Genomic DNA, 24,071 nt, shown 5'->3' on the forward strand with positions numbered 1-24,071 from the left:
TATTGGCTTTTGTGTGGTGCATATGGTTTTCTCAGGAGGAGGTCGGGACTTCTCCTTATCTTTTGTCTTTTTTGGCATTTCTGTAAGAAATTCACGGGTTAAGAAGTCAGGGATAGAATTCTCTTCTCCTTTTATATGCTCAATCTCAAATTCAAAAATGCTTAAAATAGACTGCCATCTGGCAAAAATGTGTTTTGCAGCAATGTTTTGGACATCCTTTTTTAAAACAGCTTTAGCAGCTTGACAATCAACTCGTAAGAGGAATTTTCTATTTAATAAATCAGACTGGAATTTAGTAATACAAAGAACAATTGACAACATTTCTTGTTTTATAGTAGAGTATTTTTTCTGGGTATCATTCCAGTGCCCTGAGGTAAACCTGATAATGTATTCTTTTCCATTGTCGACTTGTTTTAAGATACCTCCGTAACCTTTGTCACTGGCATCTGTTTCAACAATTTTAGATAGGTTAGGGTTTGCTAAACTAAGGCATGGAATTTCTAAAACACGGGTTTTTATTGTTTTAACAGCCTGGGTATGGACATCAGACCAAGGTGGTGGGTTTTTCTTTAATCTATCATGGAGAGGTTTGGCAATTCTACAAAGATTTGGAAAAAGTCTAAGACATAATTTAAGCTACCAAGAAATCTCTGTAGCTGTGTTTTGTCTAGGATTTTATCAGGAAATTTGCTGGTGAATTGGAGAGATCTATCAATAGGGGTAATAGTTCCACAAGACACCAAGTGACCAAGGAATCTAATCTTTGTTTGAAATAAGGAAATCTTTTTTGCTGAAACGACGAGACCATTTTTTTTGATTAGATAGAAAAAGGTCTTTAATGCTGGTCAATCGTGCTTGAGTAAACTAGCACATCATCAATGTAAACTATGCAAAATTCTGAATAGGGGTTAAAGATATCGTTCATTATCCGTTGATATTCAGAAGGAGCATTTTTAAGGCCAAAAGGCATTACATTCCATTCATATTGGCCAAAAGGAACAGTAAAAGCGGTTTTATAACGGTGTTGTGGTTTGATCTGTATCTGCCAGAATCCAGATTTCATATCAAATTTTGAAAAGATGAAAGCATGGTGTAACTTCTGCATCAAGTCTTTTTTATTGGGTATAGGATAACGAATCCATCTAAGGGCGTCGTTAAGAGGTTTATAATTTATAACTAATCTGGGTGTGCCACGTTCAATTTCTGAAGCTTTGTTAACGTAAAACGCTGCACAACTCCAAGGGGAGGGGATTTTGAAATTAAGCCTTTACTTTCGAGAAATATAATCTCTTCATGACAATGACGTTCTAAATCGGCATTCATCTGGGTTGGCCGGGCCTTGGTAGGGATATTCTTCTCATCATAATCTGGTTCATAAGGTAAGTCGACCATGTGTTGCTTTCTATCCCAGAAGGCATTTGGAAGATCAGAGCAAACTTCACGTTCAAGGAGACTTTGGAAGTCAGCTATTTGGGTTTTTAGAGCACTACTTTGTAACTGATCTTCGATCTTTTGTAAATGGATTTTTTGTTTTAGATCGTGCACATCACTTTGCTTTCGGTTGATAAGAGAATTTATCTCACTATTGTAAATAGAACTTGCTTTTATAATGTTGAGATTCCTAGTTTTTGGTTTTTCTAGGAAAAGGAATTCTAGTTTCTTATTTTGGTTTTGAAGGATATCCTATCATAGCTAACATTGTAAGGGGTTATTATATTTATGAAAGGTGTTCCCAAAATTACAGAATGGTGTATATTGGTAACAAGGACAAACTGGCTTTTTAGCGAAAGACCTTGATTAAGAATGCTGGCTTCAGTTTTTCCTTCTATTTGCATCTTGGTGTTATTAGCCGAGCTAAGTCTTTCAGAAGTTTTTTGATGAAAACGTCTCGGGACAAGACTAGATTTAATACAATTTAAATCTGCCCCGGTATCGAATAAAGCTATGGTATTAATTATGAAATCACTAGAAAATTCAAGTGTAACCTTTATATAATATTTTCTAGAACTGATCTCTTTTAAAACAAAGAGGAAATCCTCTGGGACTTTTGGGCTATTTTCTTCACCTGGGTCGGTGTCAGGATCACTCTCGTTAGGGGTGTCTGTAGTAATATGAGAGGTTAGAAGTTGAATTATGGCAGAGTCATGCTGTTGTTTTGTTTTAAGATCTCTTATGTCAGCTTTAATGGTTTTAACTTCGGCTGAAGATCCTGTATGGTTCTTTCTGGCTTCTTTCTAGAACTCCTCTTTTCTAAATAGAGGTGAGGTTGTATGGTTCAGTGCTGGGGGAGGGGGGTTGAGATCTTTTTCTTTAGGTTTTTCTTCAAGGGATTCACGAAGGCGCTCAAGGTATTGTTTTTGTAAATCAGGGTTGCTAATATCCTGGATAACATCTAGGATAAGGCTTTGTTCTTTGGTTAGAACGTTTAGGGATAAGGTTCATCTTCTTCCGAAGATGAGGATTCAATTTCATCAATCTGAGGTCCATGACTCTCAGCAGAATTATAAGATTCAGTCTCTTCATCAGAAGATTCTATTAGAAGAGCTGAAATTCTTCCTAGAGTCTCATCATCTAGGTCAAGATTTTGGATCTTGTTAGAAACTCTACAATATCTGGCAGTATGACCCTTTTTACCACATTTGAAACAAGTTATATTTTTAAAGTCGGTTTTGGGGTGGTTTGTTGGTGTTTCTTATGGGCTTCCATTTTCGTTGCTCAAAGGGTTTTTTATGGAAGACTTTCTCAGTCTTTTTATAAAACCTTCGGGTTCTATAGGGTTTTTGGTAAGTGGTTGGTTTACTACAACTTCCTTTGCAAGTTTTTGCTTGGGGGAAGGAGTTATCAAACTGTTGGCAGAAGGATCCTAACTCCTTTTTAGTTTCTTTTAACTCCTTCTTAAGATGTTTTTGAAGCTTAAATCCTGACATATTTGAAGGCCTTGTTTAGAGGTTAGGCTAACTAATTCACCGTAGGTTAGTCTATCATAAGGGATGATATGTTCCCCAAAGTCTTCCCGGATTCTGTTTCTGACTTTTTCTCCTAGGATGGTTGGGAGTCCTGCTAGGAATTTTTCTTTCCAAAAGGGTTGGTTAGAATCTTCCCTAAGCATAACCCTAGTGAGAAAAGTATTCTTATACCATTGAAAATCACTAAGTTTTTTGCACCTAAGATTAGATAAAAGATCTGCGTTTTTATCTCTTAGATGGGAGGAATCTCCAATGAAATGTAGAGATAAGGTAAAGATTAGGGTCGAGACAGAATCTTGGGTTGGTTCTCCATTCTGGTTGAGAATGGGAACCCCATCTTCTGTTGTTTGGATAGCATTTAAAATGTCCAGTTGCTGTTGTTTGGTGAGATAGAAATCCCACCATCCTTTAACTGGCCAGAGAAGCCTGCAATTAACAGTTCTGCAACCGTTTTATCTGACGTACCAGATTGGGTTTTATAAGCATTTGAAGCCATGGTCATCTGTTGTAAAAGGTTTAAAATCTGGTGTTCACTCATGCCATCTATGTTCCATTCATAAATGGAAGATGCGTTATATTTTGGTTGAACAATTGTGTTAGGCTGACTTCCAACCTGGAATTCACTAGATCTTATAGGAATAACATCAAGAGGACCAGAATTTTGCCAAGAGAGCTTAGCTATTTCAGGTGTTTTGTCATGGATGGAGGTAGTCTCGGTATCGGTGTCTTCACCTAAGTTTAGGACACTGATAGTGTTATTCTGGACTGTTTCTTCCTCAACAACTCGTGAGGTAGAAGGTTCCACCCTGCTAAGTTGGTCTTTGATAGCTTGAAGAAATTCGGTTTTTGAAGTCATGACCTCGTTTTGTGCCTTTTGCGAAATCTGAAATGGTTTAAAAATCGGATTTCGGAGGATCTTATCTACAGGGGTTGAGACCGAGTTTGTATCAGTTTTAAGGTTATGTTTCTCAATTCTGGAAAGTTGCTTTCCTAACGTGTTGAGGGTAATATTGGTGAAGTTTTTTGTAGGACAATATTTTTGAGGTTTGTGGTATCTTCATCTTGAGGTATCTTTAGAGGTGAGGCCTCTACCTTGTGTTCTCCTACGGAGAAGGTAATTTGTCGCAAGGAGGATGGTCAGCTTGAACAGTGCCATCTGGAGTCTCCCAGACGGATGTCCTTCTGCTGGTGTTTACAGGTTCTATGGATTTAAAAGGGTAAACAATGTTGTGGTCAAAACTATAGAGTTCAAACCAGTCAAAAAATAAAATATGAGCTTTGTGTTGAACTAAAAAGTTGTAGTAACTTTCTTGTATTTGTGCACGTATATCTAGGAAATGTTCAAAAAACCACGTTCTCTTTGAGAGATTATGTGTGGCATAAAAGTCTTCATGAACTAATTTTTTATTGACCTCAAAGTTCTTTTCAAGGACGTTTAGCTCATTTGCAATGTTCTCAGTTATAACCGAAGCCGATGGCGAGTCTGGAGGAGACTGTCGTTCAGCATAAACGGGGTGTGGAACTTGGGTTCTATATTCAACATTTTGGATGGAAGGTGAGGGTATATCTGAGGTAGAATACCTTGGCCTTTCTGGATAATTATTCTAGGACAACTGATTTGTCGTTTGTAATGCATGTTGTTTATAGAAGTAGATGAGAAGACCTTCGAAGGTTTTCAACAGAGGAATGGTCTGAATATCTGGAGCTAATGCTCCTGTTAAAACTAAGTTTTACACTACCATCAGAGTACTGTACAACTTGTTGTAAATCGTGTTAGGTTCTGGAAGAGCTGGGGATTGCTCTTCAGGTTCAGCTGCTCCCTCGAGGAACCAATCATCAGGAAGACTGACGTCATTCCACTGTATTGGTCTAGGGATTCTTATGTTAGACCTAGAAAGGTTGGTTTGGAGGAGGAGGATTCAATTTCAAACAAAGATACCAGGATAACGCCAAGGATCTGGGGGTTTTAACAGATAATACAGAGATAAAATAAAATCTTAAAAATAAAGCATTAAACAATTAAAACTAAGGCGGTTTAACCAGCCATTGCTTAAAATGAAAGACTTACAAATCGTCTTGATATGAAACTGAAAATACTAAAGAGAGTTACAAATTTATTTGTGGAAGAAGAGAGAGAGAGAGAGATTTTCTGAGGAGCCTTTGTTCTTGTGTATTTTGCTCTGCCCTTAAACTGAAGAAGAGTCCTCAATATATAGGCAGGGGAGAATTAGTAATGTCACGTTGTTTTACTGTGTATGAATAATTTGTCTTCTGCTTTAAACTGTTCACAATTTTGTCTTGTAGAAGCTTTATACTGTTGATGAATAGTTTTGTAGCTTTATACTGTTGAGAAACTTGTCTGTTGCTGTTCAAAATTACTAGTAAGACTGTAGTTCTGAAGCATTTTGTCTGTTTGCTGCGTAAAACCAGTTGCTGCTTTGAAGATAGTGAGCGATATCTTTTTTCTTTTTTTTTTTTTTTTTTTTTTTAAGTCTGGAAACCAGCATCTTCTTCATCGTCACTCAGGTGGATGGAGGAGTCTGCTATTGTTTCATTGTCCGAGGTTATGGAGGATTCAGACATGCTATTAGCTAGCTGTCGAAGGATCCGTGCGTAATCTTCGGGGGTTTTAGCTGAGGCAAGCAAGGAATTTGCTTGTGATTTACGGGCTAGGAACTGAGATTGTTCTCCCTGATGTCATGATACCTGTGTTACTATTTTTCTTTAGCCATTCTCTAATGGCTGGTTCGAGAATAGACTGCGGAGCATTGAAATTTGACCACCATCTAGTTTTAAATTTTCTTTGTAGGACCATGCCCCCTTGATCTTTGGTTGATTTCGAGGAACCATTGACAAACCCAAGGGAGTAGAACTTCATAGAAATAAACATAAGGCAGGAAAACGCCTTTCAATATTTGAAGGTTTATTTGGGTTCTAAAAGTATTATAGCTTTTTGTGACTTCAGGGTGAAGGATTTCTGTAGAAGAGCCATAGAATTTCCACCAATGTGTAAACCAAGATGGCAATTTTTCTGGGTATGGTTTTAGTGTTAAAGTAGATTAACCAAAATGGGATAATCTATTGTTTTGTATTAGGAAGGTGGAGAACCAAGCCTGTTGGTAATCCCAATAATTAAAGGTTTTACAATGTGGGAAAGTGTTGTTGAAGCTAATAGGGAAGGCTTTGTGTTTTGAAAGGTCTTGATTCCAGTCGTGAGGACTGAGAACCTTTAGGATTTTGATGGTTGAATAAGAGGCTCAGTATGTTCATTCTTATAGAAAAAATGCTTGAATTCAGCAGAGCCAGTGGTTTCAAGGATCGTCTGGTAATAATCTGTTGTGTTTTAGTACGATCCATGGTTTGTAGAACCAGTTTTTCCAAAAATCTTTTGAATTGAAACATAAGGATCATCATCATGATACCCATGTTCAATAGTTATAATGTTTTGAGAAGCAGTTTTAACAAAATATTCGAAAGTCTCATTTTTCTTTGGTTGAGCCAACACAACCTGAGAGCTGCCTGTTTTAACAAATTGTTTTTGAGGAAGGGTTTTTTGGAAGATTCTCCTTCCTCTGGTTTTGAAGTAACTGTAATATTTTTACCTGCGTTATTTTTGTCTTCTATGACTGCTTTGTTGGAGTTTTCCTGGCTTTGCTTTGAGCTTTGGAAAGCTTGGAGTATTTGGGGGTGTTTTAGGATAGAAGAGGGGGCTCAGAGATGGAAAGGAGCCAGTCTTGGACTTCCTGAGTTCTATCAATGGAGGAGGTTTCACTTTCCATATTCTGAACTGCGTCGTACCAGGTTTTTATTGGCTTTTGTGTGGTGCATATGGTTTTCTCAGGAGGAGGTCGGGACTTCTCCTTATCTTTTGTCTTTTTTGGCATTTCTGTAAGAAATTCACGGGTTAAGAAGTCAGGGATAGAATTCTCTTCTCCTTTTATATGCTCAATCTCAAATTCAAAAATGCTTAAAATAGACTGCCATCTGGCAAAAATGTGTTTTGCAGCAATGTTTTGGACATCCTTTTTTAAAACAGCTTTAGCAGCTTGACAATCAACTCGTAAGAGGAATTTTCTATTTAATAAATCAGACTGGAATTTAGTAATACAAAGAACAATTGACAACATTTCTTGTTTTATAGTAGAGTATTTTTTCTGGGTATCATTCCAGTGCCCTGAGGAAACCTGATAATGTATTCTTTTCCATTGTCGACTTGTTTTAAGATACCTCCGTAACCTTTGTCACTGGCATCTGTTTCAACAATTTTAGATAGGTTAGGGTTTGCTAAACTAAGGCATGGAATTTCTAAAACACGGGTTTTTATTGTTTTAACAGCCTGGGTATGGACATCAGACCAAGGTGGTGGGTTTTTCTTTAATCTATCATGGAGAGGTTTGGCAATTCTACAAAGATTTGGATAAAAGTCTAAGACATAATTTAAGCTACCAAGAAATCTCTGTAGCTGTGTTTTGTCTAGGATTTTATCAGGAAATTTGCTGGTAAATTGGAGAGATCTATCAATGGGGGTAATAGTTCCACAAGACACCAAGTGACCAAGGAATCTAATCTTTGTTTGAAATAAGGAAATCTTTTTTGCTGAAACGACGAGACCATTTTTTTTTATTAGATAGAAAAAGGTCTTTAATGCTGGTCAATCGTGCTTGAGTAAACTAGCACATCATCAATGTAAACTATGCAAAATTCTGAATAGGGGTTAAAGATATCGTTCATTATCCGTTGATATTCAGAAGGAGCATTTTTAAGGCCAAAAGGCATTACATTCCATTCATATTGGCCAAAAGGAACAGTAAAAGCGGTTTTATAACGGTGTTGTGGTTTGATCTGTATCTGCCAGAATCCAGATTTCATATCAAATTTTGAAAAGATGAAAGCATGGTGTAACTTCTGCATCAAGTCTTTTTTATTGGGTATAGGATAACGAATCCATCTAAGGGCGTCGTTAAGAGGTTTATAATTTATAACTAATCTGGGTGTGCCACGTTCAATTTCTGAAGCTTTGTTAACGTAAAACGCTGCACAACTCCAAGGGGAGCGGGATTTTGAAATTAAGCCTTTACTTTCGAGAAATATAATCTCTTCATGACAATGACGTTCTAAATCGGCATTCATCTGGGTTGGCCGGGCCTTGGTAGGGATATTCTTCTCATCATAATCTGGTTCATAAGGTAAGTCGACCATGTGTTGCTTTCTATCCCAGAAGGCATTTGGAAGATCAGAGCAAACTTCACGTTCAAGGAGACTTTGGAAGTCAGCTATTTGGGTTTTTAGAGCACTACTTTGTAACTGATCTTCGATCTTTTGTAAATGGATTTTTTGTTTTAGATCGTGCACATCACTTTGCTTTCGGTTGATAAGAGAATTTATCTCACTATTGTAAATAGAACTTGCTTTTATAATGTTGAGATTCCTAGTTTTTGGTTTTTCTAGGAAAAGGAATTCTAGTTTCTTATTTTTGGTTTTGAAGGATATCCTATCACTACAAGAAAATAGGTTTTGGGCGACAAAAATATTCGTCGCCCAATGGAACAATTTCGTTGCACAAAGGTTTGGGCAACGAGATTTTTGCGCGCCAATTTCGTCGTCTTAGGTTCGACGCCCATTGTATTTTGTGCGTCGAAAATTGTGATCGTCGCACAAACCACGTCTTGGGCGTCGAGTTACATTCGTTGCCCATAATAGTCTTTTGTGCTACGAGCCTCATATTCGTTGCACATTTATGGAGACATTGGGCAACGAATTTCTTAAATCGTTGCCCAAACTTGACTGATTTTTGGCAACTACTTACCTTTCGTCGCCAATATTACTGAACTTTGTGCAACATATACTGTTTTTTGTCGCCCATTATATCTTGTAGTCTTACATGACATGATGTCTTGGGCAACACTAGCTTCGTCGCCCAAAATACTTTAGGCTACGAATTGTTGTACATATTTTTCAATCACGCGCTAAATTGAAATGACAATGTGGGAGCCCTATTTTGTTGCCCAAATTGGTATGGACTACGAATTATTATTATCGTGTAATCTATAAGCTTTTTTCATGTTCATATATATTAGATGAACCTATTAAAAACAAAAGTATGAGATACTAGAAGAAGTATTTGTGGAATAACAAATTGTATATAATCGAAGTACAACAAAATAATCTTCAAATTTGACATCCAATGTAACTTGAATAATTCAAAGTAAATCTAAAAAAAAACTAATTAACAGTACCCATAATCTACGAAGAAGTTCACATAATCCAAGCCTTATCATAGCTTTCCTCTGCTAATTTCGTTTCGGAAAATAGTCACGACCCATTGTTCCTGATAAAATAAAAAATGTTATAATTAGATACCCATGTGATTAAAAAATGGGGGGATTAATGATCTTTTTACTCTTTCTCCCGAAAAAAAATATATAGGTGAACCAATATAACAAGTATTAATTACAATGGCAACGATCTGGACGTACAATCATCCAAAAGAAATGCAGGTCCAAAAGCATTCATAACCACCATATTTTAAAGGTCAAAACAACATGATAACCAAAAGAATCATCCAAAAGAGATAAAAGCAGATAGTTCACATATATTACCAAATCAAACACAAAATATGAGCCGCATATCTAATTAATAAAGATGAAAGATTTGCTTTTAGTAAACATACTCAGGCCCTTTCAGAGGTTCATAGAAAAAAAATAATTAGAGGCAAAAGACAGAAAAAAAAAAGGCTTAGAAACAATCCGCAAAGGCCCATTTCATAGTAAAGTACAGGTCCGTAAGAAGAACAAAGGTCAAGTCAAAAACTAATGTGTATATAAAGCCATATTAGACACCTTGTTGCAAATGGGTAAACATGATATAAGAGCTTAAGGAAATCTCTGCTCCAATAACACAACTCATCAAGACTCACACGAAATATTATAGTAGTTACATATAGATGTCATCATTCACTAAGCCCCACAGTCCTAATTTATGAAATTTCAAAATTGGTATCATGAAAGTATGGTTCAGCAGACAAGTAAACCTATGAAGTAGACTGAATCTCCTCTATCTTTGCATAACTGATCACAAAAGTCATCGATCTGCTCTATCCTTTCACTAAGGCTGAAGAAGTGGAAGAGCTTTTGGCACCACTAAAGAATCCATCAAATAATTACACTAAGATATGTTTTAATAACAGAAATTTCAGCCTAGGTGCAGCTCGGATAGCAGAGCCTATTTTGGCATCAATCAAGGATGAATTTAAGGAATTGAACCTGTCAGCGCACTATTGCCATAGCAAATTCTCTTAAAGATTCAGCTCCTTTTCTTGAAGTGCTGGAGCTGGCTGGCAATGATGTTACACCTGCTGTTGTGCCTGACTTTGTTACATGCCTAGAATCAAAGCAGCACCTCTTAAAGCTAAACTTGGCAGAAAATGAGCTCAAGGATGAAAGAGCTATACAAATAACCAAGGAGTTAAGAATAACCTATGTTGCTAGGAGCCTAGGACTCTCCATTTCATCTCAGGTACCAAAGTCAAATACTCAACACACACATAAGTATCAGCAGTTTATAGGACTGATAACATTCAAAAGTTTCATCAACACCTGTACTCATAGTCTCATACAGATATATGTTCAGTTGATTATAGGCTAGTTCATCATCAATAGACACATGACAAAAGGAAATCACTCCACTCTGCAATTAAGTGAAACCTTACTGGATATAGCAAGCAAACATCATCATCTAAAGGTACAAACTATGAAGCATATATCCCAGACCTAAAAATTCAATCATATTAAATGGAGGTGAATTGCCATAACAAATTGCATTTACTGAGAGTATATCTCGTGAAGATACAGCTTATTGACTAAAGTCTTCTTGCATTAAAATAGAACAGATGTTGAGCAGTAAGCAACTATTGACTAGTCTCTTTTAGTGCTAGGCTGCACTACTATGCTATGCCTAATTGTCTACTTCTCCCTCCGGCCTCCACAACAAAACATGAACTATGTCAATAAAAAAATATTTTGTTCTTTATAATAGTGTCCTGCTCAGTCAAATTATGAAAGTTGATACTTAAATATACATATTTGAAATAAACTTAACAATATCACGATTAATAACAAAAAGCGAATCAATTGAAAAAAGGGATAGATGACATGACAAATGATGCCCAATTTGTGGTCTCTAAATATTTTACTATGAGACTTCATAAATTATATATAGTTAGTCTTGCATGAAAACATTTTATGGGAAACTGTTCGACTCTTTGTTCAGTCCATAAACATTGAGGATCCACACTCAGTCGTTTTCCATCTACCTGGTAATTCAGTCCATATACATGTTTGTCGAGCATCTGATGGGAATTTTGTGTCTGAAATAAATATTAGGTTGGATACTGTCACATATGAAGAACTGCTAATAACCCTCATAATGAATTATTAAATTTTATACCATGGAATTCTTTCGACAGAAAGAGGTAGTAGGATTTTAGAATCATTTGATTCTTTTGAGAGATTCGTTATTAAGGTAAGTAGAGTGTAGATGCAGTGCTGAAACTTATTGGACCTAATGCCTGTTTAATTATCTAATGATCTATTCCTGGACACTGTCATAAGTCGTATAAGCAGCCTTAGATCCCTTTTTCCTCTATCCTATAATTATTCCTTCGGGTTCTTCCTTAATTGGTCATCTTTATGTAGTAAAGTTAAAACATAAAACATATACCATAATTCAAATGATTCGTCATCTTAAATATTTAAAGTTAAATGATATTACAAACAACACAACTATCAGTGGAGCCTGCAGGAAACACAGTTGCCGTTAACCAGCTTAAAACATAGCAAAAATTGTTGAAACAACATGCCACAACTTAAATACGAAAAAGAGTGAGCCATAGTAAATGAAATCTGGACGCAGAAGCAAAGAAAGTATACGGTTCACAATAAATAAGATAAGAGATGACACTATAATTTGGAAGACAGCAACTGTTAGGACATTGATGGCAAAAAAATACTTCATAGTTATAATACATAGAGGTTTCCATGAAAAATGTCCAGCCTAAGGATTTAATTGAAGAGAATAATGTCAGCTTCCTAGTAACATTCAGGATTTCAGGGATTGGTCCTTGTAAGATCTATCACCTGCCCTGAATAAAAATTACAATGTACAAAGTAACTTTATTTCTATGTTCCATAGCTGCAAAATAAAATCTACCAGTATGCTCTTTTTTAAACCAGTTAAACTAGCAGAACACATATACATTTCAATAAAATCAAAACTAATCTACCCCATAACTTCTCAACCGTGAACTAGAGCTATAACTCTAGCCAAGTGAAAGGAGGAACTTCATATAGACCAAAAGCCATGGAATCTTATTATCCACATACGAAGAGCAAATGGCATAATTAGATTCTATGTAATACAATATTGATACTCCAAGATAAAGACTCAGCCCCAAACATACATATTTCTCATGGAATTGTTGCTTGTAAATTGAATAAAGGAGAACCCATTAGCAGCTGCAAAGGCATAACTAGTTAATAGGCATTGATGATAAGCTGAAAACTATGATGTACCTTAGCCAGCAAAATGTGCGTAATACTATAGGTCCATGTCAGTGCAATGTAAATCATAGATGGGGGAAGGTAACTATCCTTTAATAACCTTTCAAAGCTTATTGCTTTGACCCAAAATTTCAAAAAAATGGGGGAATTGAATACTTAAGTAACCAGAAATCTAAGAAATTGTAGAAATTCACTTCAATAAATAAACATCATTCAGGGGAAATAGTAACCCAGACATCAATCAAATATAGGTAAAGATTAGAGTTTGATTTGTGAGTTACCTTGCCGCCGAACTTGCCGCCGAACTTGCTACTGACCTCCACCCGCCTCACCACCTGCCATAATTAAAAAAAGTTAGGGTAGACGGTAGAGCAGAAACTCGTTACTAAGCAATCGAATGATCCACAAATCGAATTTCCATCATAACTAAAGAAACGTCACCTGAAAACTGTTATGCTCTCGCCGGAAGCAGCACCAAATCACCGGAAAAAAAGAGAAATCAGGGAGTGGACCAAAGACGAAGAGGATGTGAGATGAGCAGTTGAAGCCTTGGAGAAGTGAAATACAAAGAACGTGATTTCGTGGGAATATTAGAGCGGTTCTTTTCGCGATTTTCTTTCGGGTTTGTGCAACGAAATATAATTTGAATTGGCCAATTTACTAAACAAGGGCAACGAAATATAAATTTCCATCGCCTAATTTTGGTAATGGGCAACCCAAAACTTATCTCATTGCCCAAATATAAATTTGGGCAACAATAACGAATTTAGTCGCCCATAATTTACACTAAGGGCTACAAATTCAGCTCGTCGCCCTTGTTTTCAACTATGGGCCACAACATTTTGTTTTGTCGCCTTTAAGTTTCAATTTCGTCGCCCAAAACCAATTTTCTTGTAGTGTATCATAGCTAACATTGTAAGGGGTTATTATATTTATGAAAGGTGTTCCCAAAATTACAGAATGGTGTATATTGGTAACAAGGACAAACTGGCTTTTTAGCGAAAGACCTTGATTAAGAATGCTGGCTTCAGTTTTTCCTTCTATTTGCATCTTGGTGTTATTAGCCGAGCTAAGTCTTTCAGAAGTTTTTTGATGAAAACGTCTCGGGACAAGACTAGATTTAATACAATTTAAATCTGCCCCGGTATCGAATAAAGCTATGGTATTAATTATGAAATCACTAGAAAATTCAAGTGTAACCTTTATATAATATTTTCTAGAACTGATCTCTTTTAAAACAAAGAGGAAATCCTCTGGGACTTTTGGGCTATTTTCTTCACCTGGGTCGGTGTCAGGATCACTCTCGTTAGGGGTGTCTGTAGTAATATGAGAGGTTAGAAGTTGAATTATGGCAGAGTCATGCTGTTGTTTTGTTTTAAGATCTCTTATGTCAGCTTTAATGGTTTTAACTTCGGCCTGAAGATCCTGTATGGTTCTTTCTGGCTTCTTTCTAGAACTCCTCTTTTCTAGAATAGAGGTGAGGTTGTATGGTTCAGTGCTGGGGGAGGGGGTTGAGATCTTTTTCTTTAGGTTTTTCTTCAAGGGATTCACGAAGGCGCTCAAGGTATTGTTTTTGTAAATCAGGGTTGCTAATATCCTGGATAACATCTAGGATAAGGCTTTGTTCTTTGGTTAGAACGTTTAGGGCATAAGGTTCATCTTCTTCCGAAGATGAGGATTCAATTTCATCAATCTGAGGTCCATGACTCTCAGCAGAATTATAAGATTCAGTCTCTTCATCAGAAGATTCTATTAGAAGAGCTGAAATTCTTCCTAGAGTCTCATCATCTAGGTCAAGATTTTGGATCTTGTTAGAAACTCTACAATATCTGGCAGTATGACCCTTTTTACCACATTTGAAACAAGTTATATTTTTAAAGTCGGGTTTTGGGGTGGTTTGTTGGTGTTTCTTATGAGACTTCCATTTTCGTTGCTCAAAGGGTTTTTTATGGAAGACTTTCTCAGTCTTTTTATAAAACCTTCGGGTTCTATAGGGTTTTTGGTAAGTGGTTGGTTTACTACAACTTCCTTTGCAAGTTTTTGCTTGGGGAAGGAGTTATCAAACTGTTGGCAGAAGGATCCTAACTCCTTTTTAGTTTCTTTTAACTCCTTCTTAAGATGTTTTTGAAGCTTTAAATCCTGACATATTTGAAGGCCTTGTTTAGAGGTTAGGCTAACTAATTCACCGTAGGTTAGTCTATCATAAGGGATGATATGTTCCCCAAAGTCTTCCCGGATTCTGTTTATGACTTTTTCTCCTAGGATGGTTGGGAGTCCTGCTAGGAATTTTTCTTTCCAAAAGGGTTGGTTAGAATCTTCCCTAAGCATAACCCTAGTGAGAAAAGTATTCTTATACCATTGAAAATCACTAAGTTTTTTGCACCTACGATTAGATAAAAGATCTGCATTTTTATCTCTTAGATGGGAGGAATCTCCAATGAAATGTAGAGATAAGGTAAAGATTAGGGTCGAGACAAAATCTTGGGTTGGTTCTCCATTCTGGTTGAGAATGGGAACCCCATCTTCTGTTGTTTGGATAGCATTTAAAATGTCCAGTTGCTGTTGTTTGGTGAGATAGAAATCCCACCATCCCTTTAACTGGCCAGAGAAGCCTGCAATTAACAGTTCTGCAACCGTTTTATCTGACGTACCAGATTGGGTTTTATAAGCATTTGAAGCCATGGTCATCTGTTGTAAAAGGTTTAAAATCTGGTGTTCACTCATGCCATCTATGTTCCATTCATAAATGGAAGATGCGTTATATTTTGGTTGAACAATTGTGTTAGGCTGACTTCCAACCTGGAATTCACTAGATCTTATAGGAATAACATCAAGAGGACCAGAATTTTGCCAAGAGAGCTTAGCTATTTCAGGTGTTTTGTCATGGATGGAGGTAGTCTCGGTATCGGTGTCTTCACCTAAGTTTAGGACACTGATAGTGTTATTCTGGACTGTTTCTTCCTCAACAACTCGTGAGGTAGAAGGTTCCACCCTGCTAAGTTGGTCTTTGATAGCCTGAAGAAATTCGGTTTTTGAAGTCATGACCTCGTTTTGTGCCTTTTGCGAAATCTGAAATGGTTTAAAAATCGGATTTCGGAGGATCTTATCTACAGGGTTGAGACCGAGTTTGTATCAGTTTTAAGGTTATGTTTCTCAATTCTGGAAAGTTGCTTTCCTAACGTGTTGAAGGTAATATTGGTGAAGTTGTTTTGTAGGACAATATTTTTGAGGTTTGTGGTATCTTCATCTTGAGGTATCTTTAGAGGTGAGGCCTCTACCTTGTGTTCTCCTACGGAGAAGGTAATTTGTCGCAAGGAGGATGGTCAGCTTGAACAGTGCCATCTGGAGTCTCCCAGACGGATGTCCTTCTGCTGGTGTTTACAGGTTCTATGGATTTAAAAGGGTAAACAATGTTGTGGTCAAAACTATAGAGTTCAAACCAGTCAAAAAATAAAATATGAGCTTTGTGTTGAACTAAAAAGTTGTAGTAACTTTCTTGTATTTGTGCACGTATATCTAGGAAATGTTCAAAAAACCACGTTCTCTTTGAGAGATTATGTGTGGCATAAAAGTCTTCATGAACTAATTTTTTATTGACCTCAAAGTTCTTTTCAAGGACGTTTAGCTCATTTGCAATGTTCTCAGTTATAACCGAAGCCGATGGCGAGTCTGGAGGAGACTGTCGTTCAGCATAAACGGGGTGTGGAACTTGGGTTCTATATTCAACATTTTGGATGGAAGGTGAGGGTATATCTGAGGTAGAATACCTTGGCCTTTCTGGATAATTATTTCTAGGACAACTGATTTGTCGTTTGTAATGCATGTTGTTTATAGAAGCTAGATGAGAAGACCTTCCAAGGTTTTCAACAGAGGAATGGTCTGAATATCTGGAGCTAATGCTCCTGTTAAAACTAAGTTTTACACTACCATCAGAGTACTGTACAACTTGTTGTAAATCGGTGTTAGGTTCTGGAAGAGCTGGGGATTGCTCTTCAGGTTCAGCTGCTCCCTCGAGGAACCAATCATCAGGAAGACTGACGTCATTCCATTGTATTGGTCTAGGGATTCTTATGTTAGACCTAGAAAGGTCGGTTTGGAGGAGGAGAGTTTCTCCTTCTTGCTATGTTGTATGTTTTTAGTATTAAAAGCAGACATCATGGCTTTGTAGTGGACTTTATAAATCAAAGCTACTGGTATAGAACCATCGAACATTTTGTAATTATGAGTTTTGATTTGCAAAAGCAAGGAGGATAAGATATTTTTATCACTAAAGAGACACTGAAATTTGGATAACAATCGAACGAGACTGGACCCATGCATAAGCTTGACTCTATTGTTCCTAATAAGGAATCATTAAAGTCTTTGAATCGGCCATCTCTGAGAGCCACAAGGACTGAAGAATTCAATCCTTCTTTTGTAAGAGGTTTTAAACCTACTTGAACCAATCCTATATGGATGTAACGATATCCCTTTTCAACATGTTTTTGCAAGGTTTTAGCTGAAAACAATTTTATAGTATCAATAGGCTTTGTTAAATGTATATCACGTTCTTGGGTTTTGATAATATAATCTGTTTTAAAAATGTTATATCTACTCATTTTGTAAATTTGGTCTTTATTGACTCTGGGTATTTCCCAATTGTCAATACTTTGTTCAAGATTTTCAATAGTAAAAGTTTCATTTTTTACCAGCTTATTGGCTTTACTACTACTACCATGAGAAGAGGATGAAGTTCCTCTGCTCCAAATAGAACTCATGATTCTGGTTAAAAAACTTAGACCAGGGTTAACACTTGGTACAAGCCTTATAATCTACCTGCCATAGAGAAGGTGTAGCCCTATGGTCTGACCGCCACTTTTGGGACTTACTGCCTCTACAAACCTTAAAAATAGCCGAAATAAAAAGGACTTGAGCAAGAGTTAAGAAAGGAAAGTACTATAACCAGAAAGATAAAGTTTTATAAGGGACAAAAAATACTACAACCCTTGGCTCTGATACCAGAGATAACGCCAGGGATCTGGGGGTTTTAACAGATAATACAGAGATAAAATAAAATCTTAAAAATAAAGCATTAAACAATTAAAACTAAGGCGGTTTAACCAGCCATTGCTTAAAATGAAAGACTTACAAATCGTCTTGATATGAAACTGAAAATACTAAAGAGAGTTACAAATTTATTTGTGGAAGAAGAGAGAGAGAGAGAGATTTTCTGAGGAGCCTTTGTTCTTGTGTATATATATATATTAAAGTTAATTTTATAAATATAAGATATAATATTGATGATCACTTAATTAACTGCTAATATAGGTACCTAGATTGATTGTCCAGTTTATATTATTAGGATTGATTTAGCTATCTGCAGGTTTGATTTAGCAAACAATATGGCATAAAGGCAATTAAAGCATTAGAAAAGCCATGAAAATCATTATGAGAAGCTGACTTCAAAAAGAATGTACAACTGTATTTACAAGATTGTAGCATATGTTAATTGAATATGATCCTCACATCATCAAAATTTCATTGTTAGAATAAAAGGAATTAAGTTGGAATTTACCTTCAATAATTACACTTTTGCCGCTTAGGTCTGAATACACATATGTTACAAGAATCAATTTTTAGACTTGAAAAGTGGACTCAAAGAACTTGAATGAAAATTAGATGGAGGAGGAAGAATGAATATTCTTGATTTGTTGTTGAGTGTGTTTGGTGTGTTTGAAAATGGTTTGTGTAAAAAAATATAGTGTTTCCCAATATAGTACCCACTGATGAAACATATGATCGTCCTAATTGGTCCAGTCTAGAGGAAGAGCAATCTGACTATCTTAGCCGAAAAAGCGTTTTACGAATATAAAGTCTAAATATTAATTTCGAGCCCAATTTTAAAGGTCTTATTAATTATTCCCAATAATTAATTAAATTTTTAATATTTATTAATTTGAGTTTTTTTGGCCATAAACAACCTTTTAAAAGTGACATTTTCTAAGAAACAATCTTATAATTATTTTTGTGAGAAAAAAACCTTTAAATTGTATTTTCTTGTTAGATCAAACCTCTCATCTATTTGTCGGGATTGACCAGATTTTTCCCAGCCTTGACATTTTCCCCCCTATTCCCCTCTCTTTTATTTGTTTTAGAGTTTCATTTACCTCCATATTTCCCCATATATAACCTTCTTTCCCACTTTCCAAACTAAATACATTTTCTCACACGAAATCTAATTTTTCCCAAAAAATACCCCTCAATCCGAACCTTCAATTGGTAAGTTTAGGGTTTCAAAGTTAACTTAATGATTTGCTTTCTTTTAGTTTTGAGTCGCCATTTGCATCAGAGCAAAGAGGGAAAAGAAAAAGGAACCAAAATTTACCAAAAGATTAGTGAAATGAACATTCACAGAAGAGAGATAAATGAACTATTAAAAGGGGCAGGATAAATTAAATGTTACTTGTTAATTGATTACACTGTCGGATGAGAGATAAATTGTAACAACCCATAATATGCTCCTAATTTTTCGCAAAAGTTTCCCCTAAAACTATTATTTTCTCTAAATTAATTATTTTTATTTTATAATTTTGGGAGCCGAATTATTATTTTTATTTTTATGGCGTGTTAATGTGTTTATTTCATTTATATTTATAATATAATTTATTAGAATTATTTTTATTATTAAGTATTTTCAAAGTTTAGGAGCGATTTAGGAATTAATCGTTTTATCGCGTAGCGGGCTTTTGAAGCATGGACTCTTGTTGATTTGGGCCAAAAAATTTTGTGGGTGTGTTAGGCTTGACAGCCGGCCAAGTGAAGGAAAAGGAGAGCCTCTCTTCTTTCTTTTCTTTTTATTTTTCCTTGTGACTCTTTGTTGCTTTGTAACTCCCATAACCCCCTAATGATTCTTCCTAATTAAACCTCTTAAACCACCCTTTATCACTTCAAATTCTGATTAGAAAATCAACTCCTTGCTGCCATACTCCAAGTAATTCGGCCATCACCATCTTCTTCATTCTCTCAAAATTTTTCATTTCTACTCCTTGTTAATTGTTCGTGAATTGTTCTTGTTGCCTTTTTCTTATACTTGGTGCTTGGGAATTTAAGAAGGAGAGGATCACACGCCTATATTGGGATTTTCCAGAAATATTCAGCTCGCCTCCAACGATCCAGGTAACTAGTAGTTATCTTAGAACCATAGTGATTAGAGTATTATTCGGTATTAGATTACTACGCTAGGAATTATTTAAAATATTTTGAATGAAATTATGGACGAAATTTGACATAATATACTTGTACATGCTATGTGAATTGTGTAGAGAAAAATAATTTTCGCATTGTTTTTGGTATTTATTTAATTTAATTGGTGTTTTGTGCGTTTTTGGCTAAATTGCATAATAATTATTGAATGAATGTTAAAATTGATAAACTTATTTTTATTAGATCATGTTACATGCGTAGTATGTATTTCATGCCTTAGAATAATTTTTGCCTACTGTTTACTATTTTATTTAATTGATATATCTGTTTTTGTAATTTCATTTCTGTCAGTATATAAATCATGAAAATTATTTATATGGGCTGAAAAATTCATTTCTTTGAATATTATGTATTTCCGTGAGTTTTTGCATGTTATTGAAATTTTTGGTATTTTTTGGGCGTCTGTTTATATTTTTAATTATTATTTTGGCTTATTTGAATAATCTGTTTATTAACTGTTAAAAATACTTTTGGAGTCCGATATTTATAAATAAATATTGTACCATGTTAGTAGAGCCATTAGGGTCGTATGATAATTTTTTTGTGTTTTTACTGCTCAAACTTATTAGTATAATAATTACTATTGTGTTTTTGTTGTGAAATTGAGGATACACTTTTAAATTATTTAAGGGCTTGTAAATAAGAAATAATGCATAATTTATTATATTTGGGTTCTGATTTTCAGTAGTATGCAGTATGTATCATTGGGTAACCATATGTATATGTTTGATTTATGAAAGAAAATGATTAATTATTACTACTCTTTCAACGAATATGATTTAGAGTTAATTGGTGGTGTATTTTTGATTGAATTGTGGTTGCTGTAAATACTAGTATAATATCATTGATGATGTATAGTGGTGTTCAAGTGTTATTGTGGGAGACATCTGTTGAAAAATTGTAAGTGATTTATTTTGAGGAATTATGAAGAACTGTTTTGATGAACTGTGGGTATAAGGCCGGGTGGCATCCCCTTTTTGATGAATATTTTAGATGAATGATACTTGGATTATATGCATGATTGTATTTTGAGATAAGAACATCCGGTGGGATAGATGTAGTCCCCGGTGAAGAACATGCCAACCACCTGGTTTGCGAACTAGGGGTACACCTGGGTTAATTGTTGTCGTCCGAGAGGTCAGGGAGTTCTGCGTGTTCTACCCTGCATCGGGAATTTGGCCATTCTTAGACACAGGCAGTGGGGAACGTAAGCCTATAGACTGACCTGGAGATTGCAATCTGATAAACCTTAGGAAATGATTTGCGAATCACTGGCGTTCGGTTTCTGACTCAATAACTTGTGAATTCTTGATTTATTATTATTTATATATATTAGAATTGTTTCACTCATTATATCATGTTTACTTATTGTTATGATCACATGTTTTACCTATGAGCTTTATGGTTAGGTGCACGCTATTGTTGTAATGATTGCATGATTTTCCTTTCTTAATAATTTAATTCTGAATCGTGCTTGTTCGTTATTGTTCTGGGAGAACTGCTAGTTACTCCCCACTGACTGTGGAATTATTTAATACATCCTTGCAGATGGAAATGACTGCTAGACTTGTGACTGCTTGGGCTAGCAGAGTGAGAGTTTGTAGTGAGAAGAAGCTCCTAGTACAGTTTTTGGTAGATGAATTCTATGTAGACCATAGAGAGACTTACTTTTGGATAGCTTTCAAGGATATTTAGTTTTATTTAAGTTTTATCGGGAGACTTGCATGTCTCATAGTTTTTGGATTGATAATATGATATAATTGGGATATTTCTTTATTTTAGAACTATGATGTGATCTCGGATATTAATTCCCTTTTTAAGCTAGAAACTTTTTTTTGAGGAATTATCTTTTATTACTGTTTTAGAGTAGCATAACCGTCCCGACGTTATTTTCGCTAACGTCTTTGTAGTACTTCTTGATTAGATATTGTTTAGTATTTTAGTAGTAGAAGAACGGGGTGTTACAGTTGGTATCAGAGCAAAGTTACCCGAGACCCTTACTTAGCCACTAAGAAACTCCCGGAAATGTGTAGTTGAAGTAACTAGGATCATTAGAATCTTAGGCCTCAAGAAAAGTAGTGGTGAGAGGGTCAGTTGGGTAGGAAAGCACGAGAAAATATTCTTTCTTACTTTGATGTGATAAGTTGTTAATTTACAACTAATAATGTGTTCAATAACGAATGTTTAACTTGTGTTTGTAGAATGACACCTTAAGGTATGACTAGTGCTAGAAAAGAGGCTGCCCGGAAAAGGCGCCAAGCGCTTGAGAACGCTATCATAGCTATGGCTAATCGATCTTCTGCTCCGCCTAGTGGGCAATCTATCTTTGATCGGTTTGACCGTTACCGTCCACCTACTTTTGACGGGACTTCTGATCCTATTGTGCTAGAAGGGTGGATAAGGGAGATGGAGAAGCTGTTTGCTGCTACTGGATGCCCTGCTGCTGAAATGGTGTCTATTGGTACCTATTATCTAAAGATGGAAGCTGATAACTGGTGGAGTACTGTTCGTGCAAGCTGCATGGCTACATCGGGATTTGGATGGGATGAGTTTCGTGTTAAGTTGAAGGAGAGGTTTTATCCTGATGAGCTCCGTTGGCAGAAGCAAGAAGAGTTATTAACTCTGTCTCAGGGTACTCTGAGTGTGCAGGAGTACACTGATAAGTTCACCGAGCTATCCCAGTTTGCTACCACAGTTGTACCTACTGATGCTGAGCGGGTAAAAAGGTACATAAAAAAAATGGATCCTAGGGTGAGGACCCATGTTCTGAGTTTGGGTGCTTCGACTTTCCAGGGAGCCTATGAGATAGCTCTGAGTATTCACGCCTCTTTGAAAGAGGAGGATTCTGCTAAGGCTGCTCCTGCTAAGAAACCTGCTGCTACCTATGTTCAGTTCCCGGCCAAGAAGCCGAGGTATGAGCCGTCTGGTCGAGGGGGTTATCAACAGGGTTCTGGATCTGGTTATCGTCCGAGTTTTGATCCGAGCAAGTGTCGAATCTGTGGTAAGGCTACTCATTCGGGGAAGAACTGTGATGGATCGACTGTCGTTCGTTTCCATTGCAAGGAAGTGGGGCACAAGTCTTTCCAGTGTTCTAAGAATCCTAGAGCTCCGTCTTTTTTTGCTGGTCCTGCTAAGCCAGTTAGTTCTTCTGCTCCTCCGAAGAACAGGATTTATGTGATGATGCAAGCTGAAGCCGATGTCCATCCTGATGTCATCTCTGGTACTTTTCTTGTAAATAATATCCCTGCTTTTGTTCTGTTTGATACTGGTGCTACAATGTCTTTTATTGCTAGTTCCTTTGTTCGAAAAGCTAATCTTTCCTCTAGATCTCCTATTAAGTCCCTAATATCTCTTCCGTCTGGTGAGAATTATCCCTGTCATTCTGAGTTCAAGGGTGTGTTTGTCAGTATTCTGGGTTCTGAGTTGCCAGCCGATCTTAAGGAGTTTCCTATGTCAGAGTTTGATGTGATCCTTGGAATAGATTGGTTATCGAAGTATCATCCCTGCATTCAGTGCCGTGATCAGAAGGTGGTGCTCCGAGATTCTAAGGGAAAAAGGATTTCTTATTCTGGTGTGGTAGTGAAGAAGGGTGTTAAGTGGGTTTCCGCTCTGAGAATGCGGAAGATGCGTCAAAAAGGTGATGTGGTATACCTTTTCATGGTGAAGGATTTGTCATCTGAAGATCAGCTCGAGAGTATTCCGGTAGTTCGGGATTATCCTGATGTATTTCCTGAAGTGTTTCCAGGTATTCCTCCTGAAAGAGATGTAGAGTTCTGCATTGATTTAGTACCGGGTACTGCTCCTATATCCAAGGCTCCGTATAGAATGACGCCGTCTGAATTGCAAGAGTTGAAGACTCAATTGCAAGAGTTGATAGATAAAGGCTTCATAAGGCCTAGTGTTTCTCCTTAGGGTGCTCCTGTTCTGTTTGTCAAGAAGAAAGACGGGAGTATGCGTTTGTGCATCGATTACCGTGAGCTGAATAAGGTAACGATCAAGAATAAATATCCATTGCCTCGCATTGAAGATCTGTTTGATCAGTTAAAAGGTGCTGGGGTATTTTCCAAGATCGATCTGAGATCCGGATATCATCAAATCCCCATGAAGAAGGGGGATATTCCGAAGACTGCTTTTCGCACCAGGTATGGGAACTATGAATTTGAAGTGATGCCTTTTGGTCTCACGAATGCTCCTGCTATTTTCATGGATCAAATGAATCGCTCTTTCCACGAGTACTTGGATACTTGTGTGGTTGTGTTTATCGATGATATTCTCGTTTACTCTAAGGATGAGAAGGAGCATGAGA

General features: G+C 36.5%; 1 protein-coding gene and 1 long non-coding RNA gene across 2 annotated transcripts; one reads left to right on the plus strand and one right to left on the minus strand.

Annotated features, from left to right (window-relative positions):
• Positions 1 to 9,072: 9,072 nt before the first annotated feature.
• On the minus strand, positions 9,073 to 13,253 carry LOC104907302 (uncharacterized). Its single transcript, XR_791999.4, has 4 exons — positions 12,965 to 13,253; positions 12,805 to 12,858; positions 10,229 to 10,346; positions 9,073 to 9,294 (listed from the first exon to the last, which is right to left on the minus strand). It is a non-coding gene; the product is annotated as an uncharacterized LOC104907302 (long non-coding RNA).
• Positions 13,254 to 21,982: 8,729 nt separating this feature from the next.
• LOC109136457 (uncharacterized) lies at positions 21,983 to 23,677 on the plus strand. Its single transcript, XM_019252571.1, has one exon. It carries the CDS (start codon positions 21,983 to 21,985, stop codon positions 23,675 to 23,677), a length of 1,695 nt encoding a protein of 564 aa, XP_019108116.1.
• Positions 23,678 to 24,071: the final 394 nt, after the last annotated feature.

Source organism: Beta vulgaris, chromosome 4 (genome assembly GCF_026745355.1).
Source record: "Beta vulgaris subsp. vulgaris cultivar EL10 chromosome 4, EL10.2, whole genome shotgun sequence".
NCBI lineage: Eukaryota > Viridiplantae > Streptophyta > Magnoliopsida > Caryophyllales > Amaranthaceae > Beta > Beta vulgaris.

Excerpts from the sequence above, each read along its gene's own strand:
- LOC109136457 (XM_019252571.1), top strand. The coding sequence starts at position 21,983 with ATGACTAGTGCTAGAAAAGAGGCTGCCCGGAAAAGGCGCCAAGCGCTT.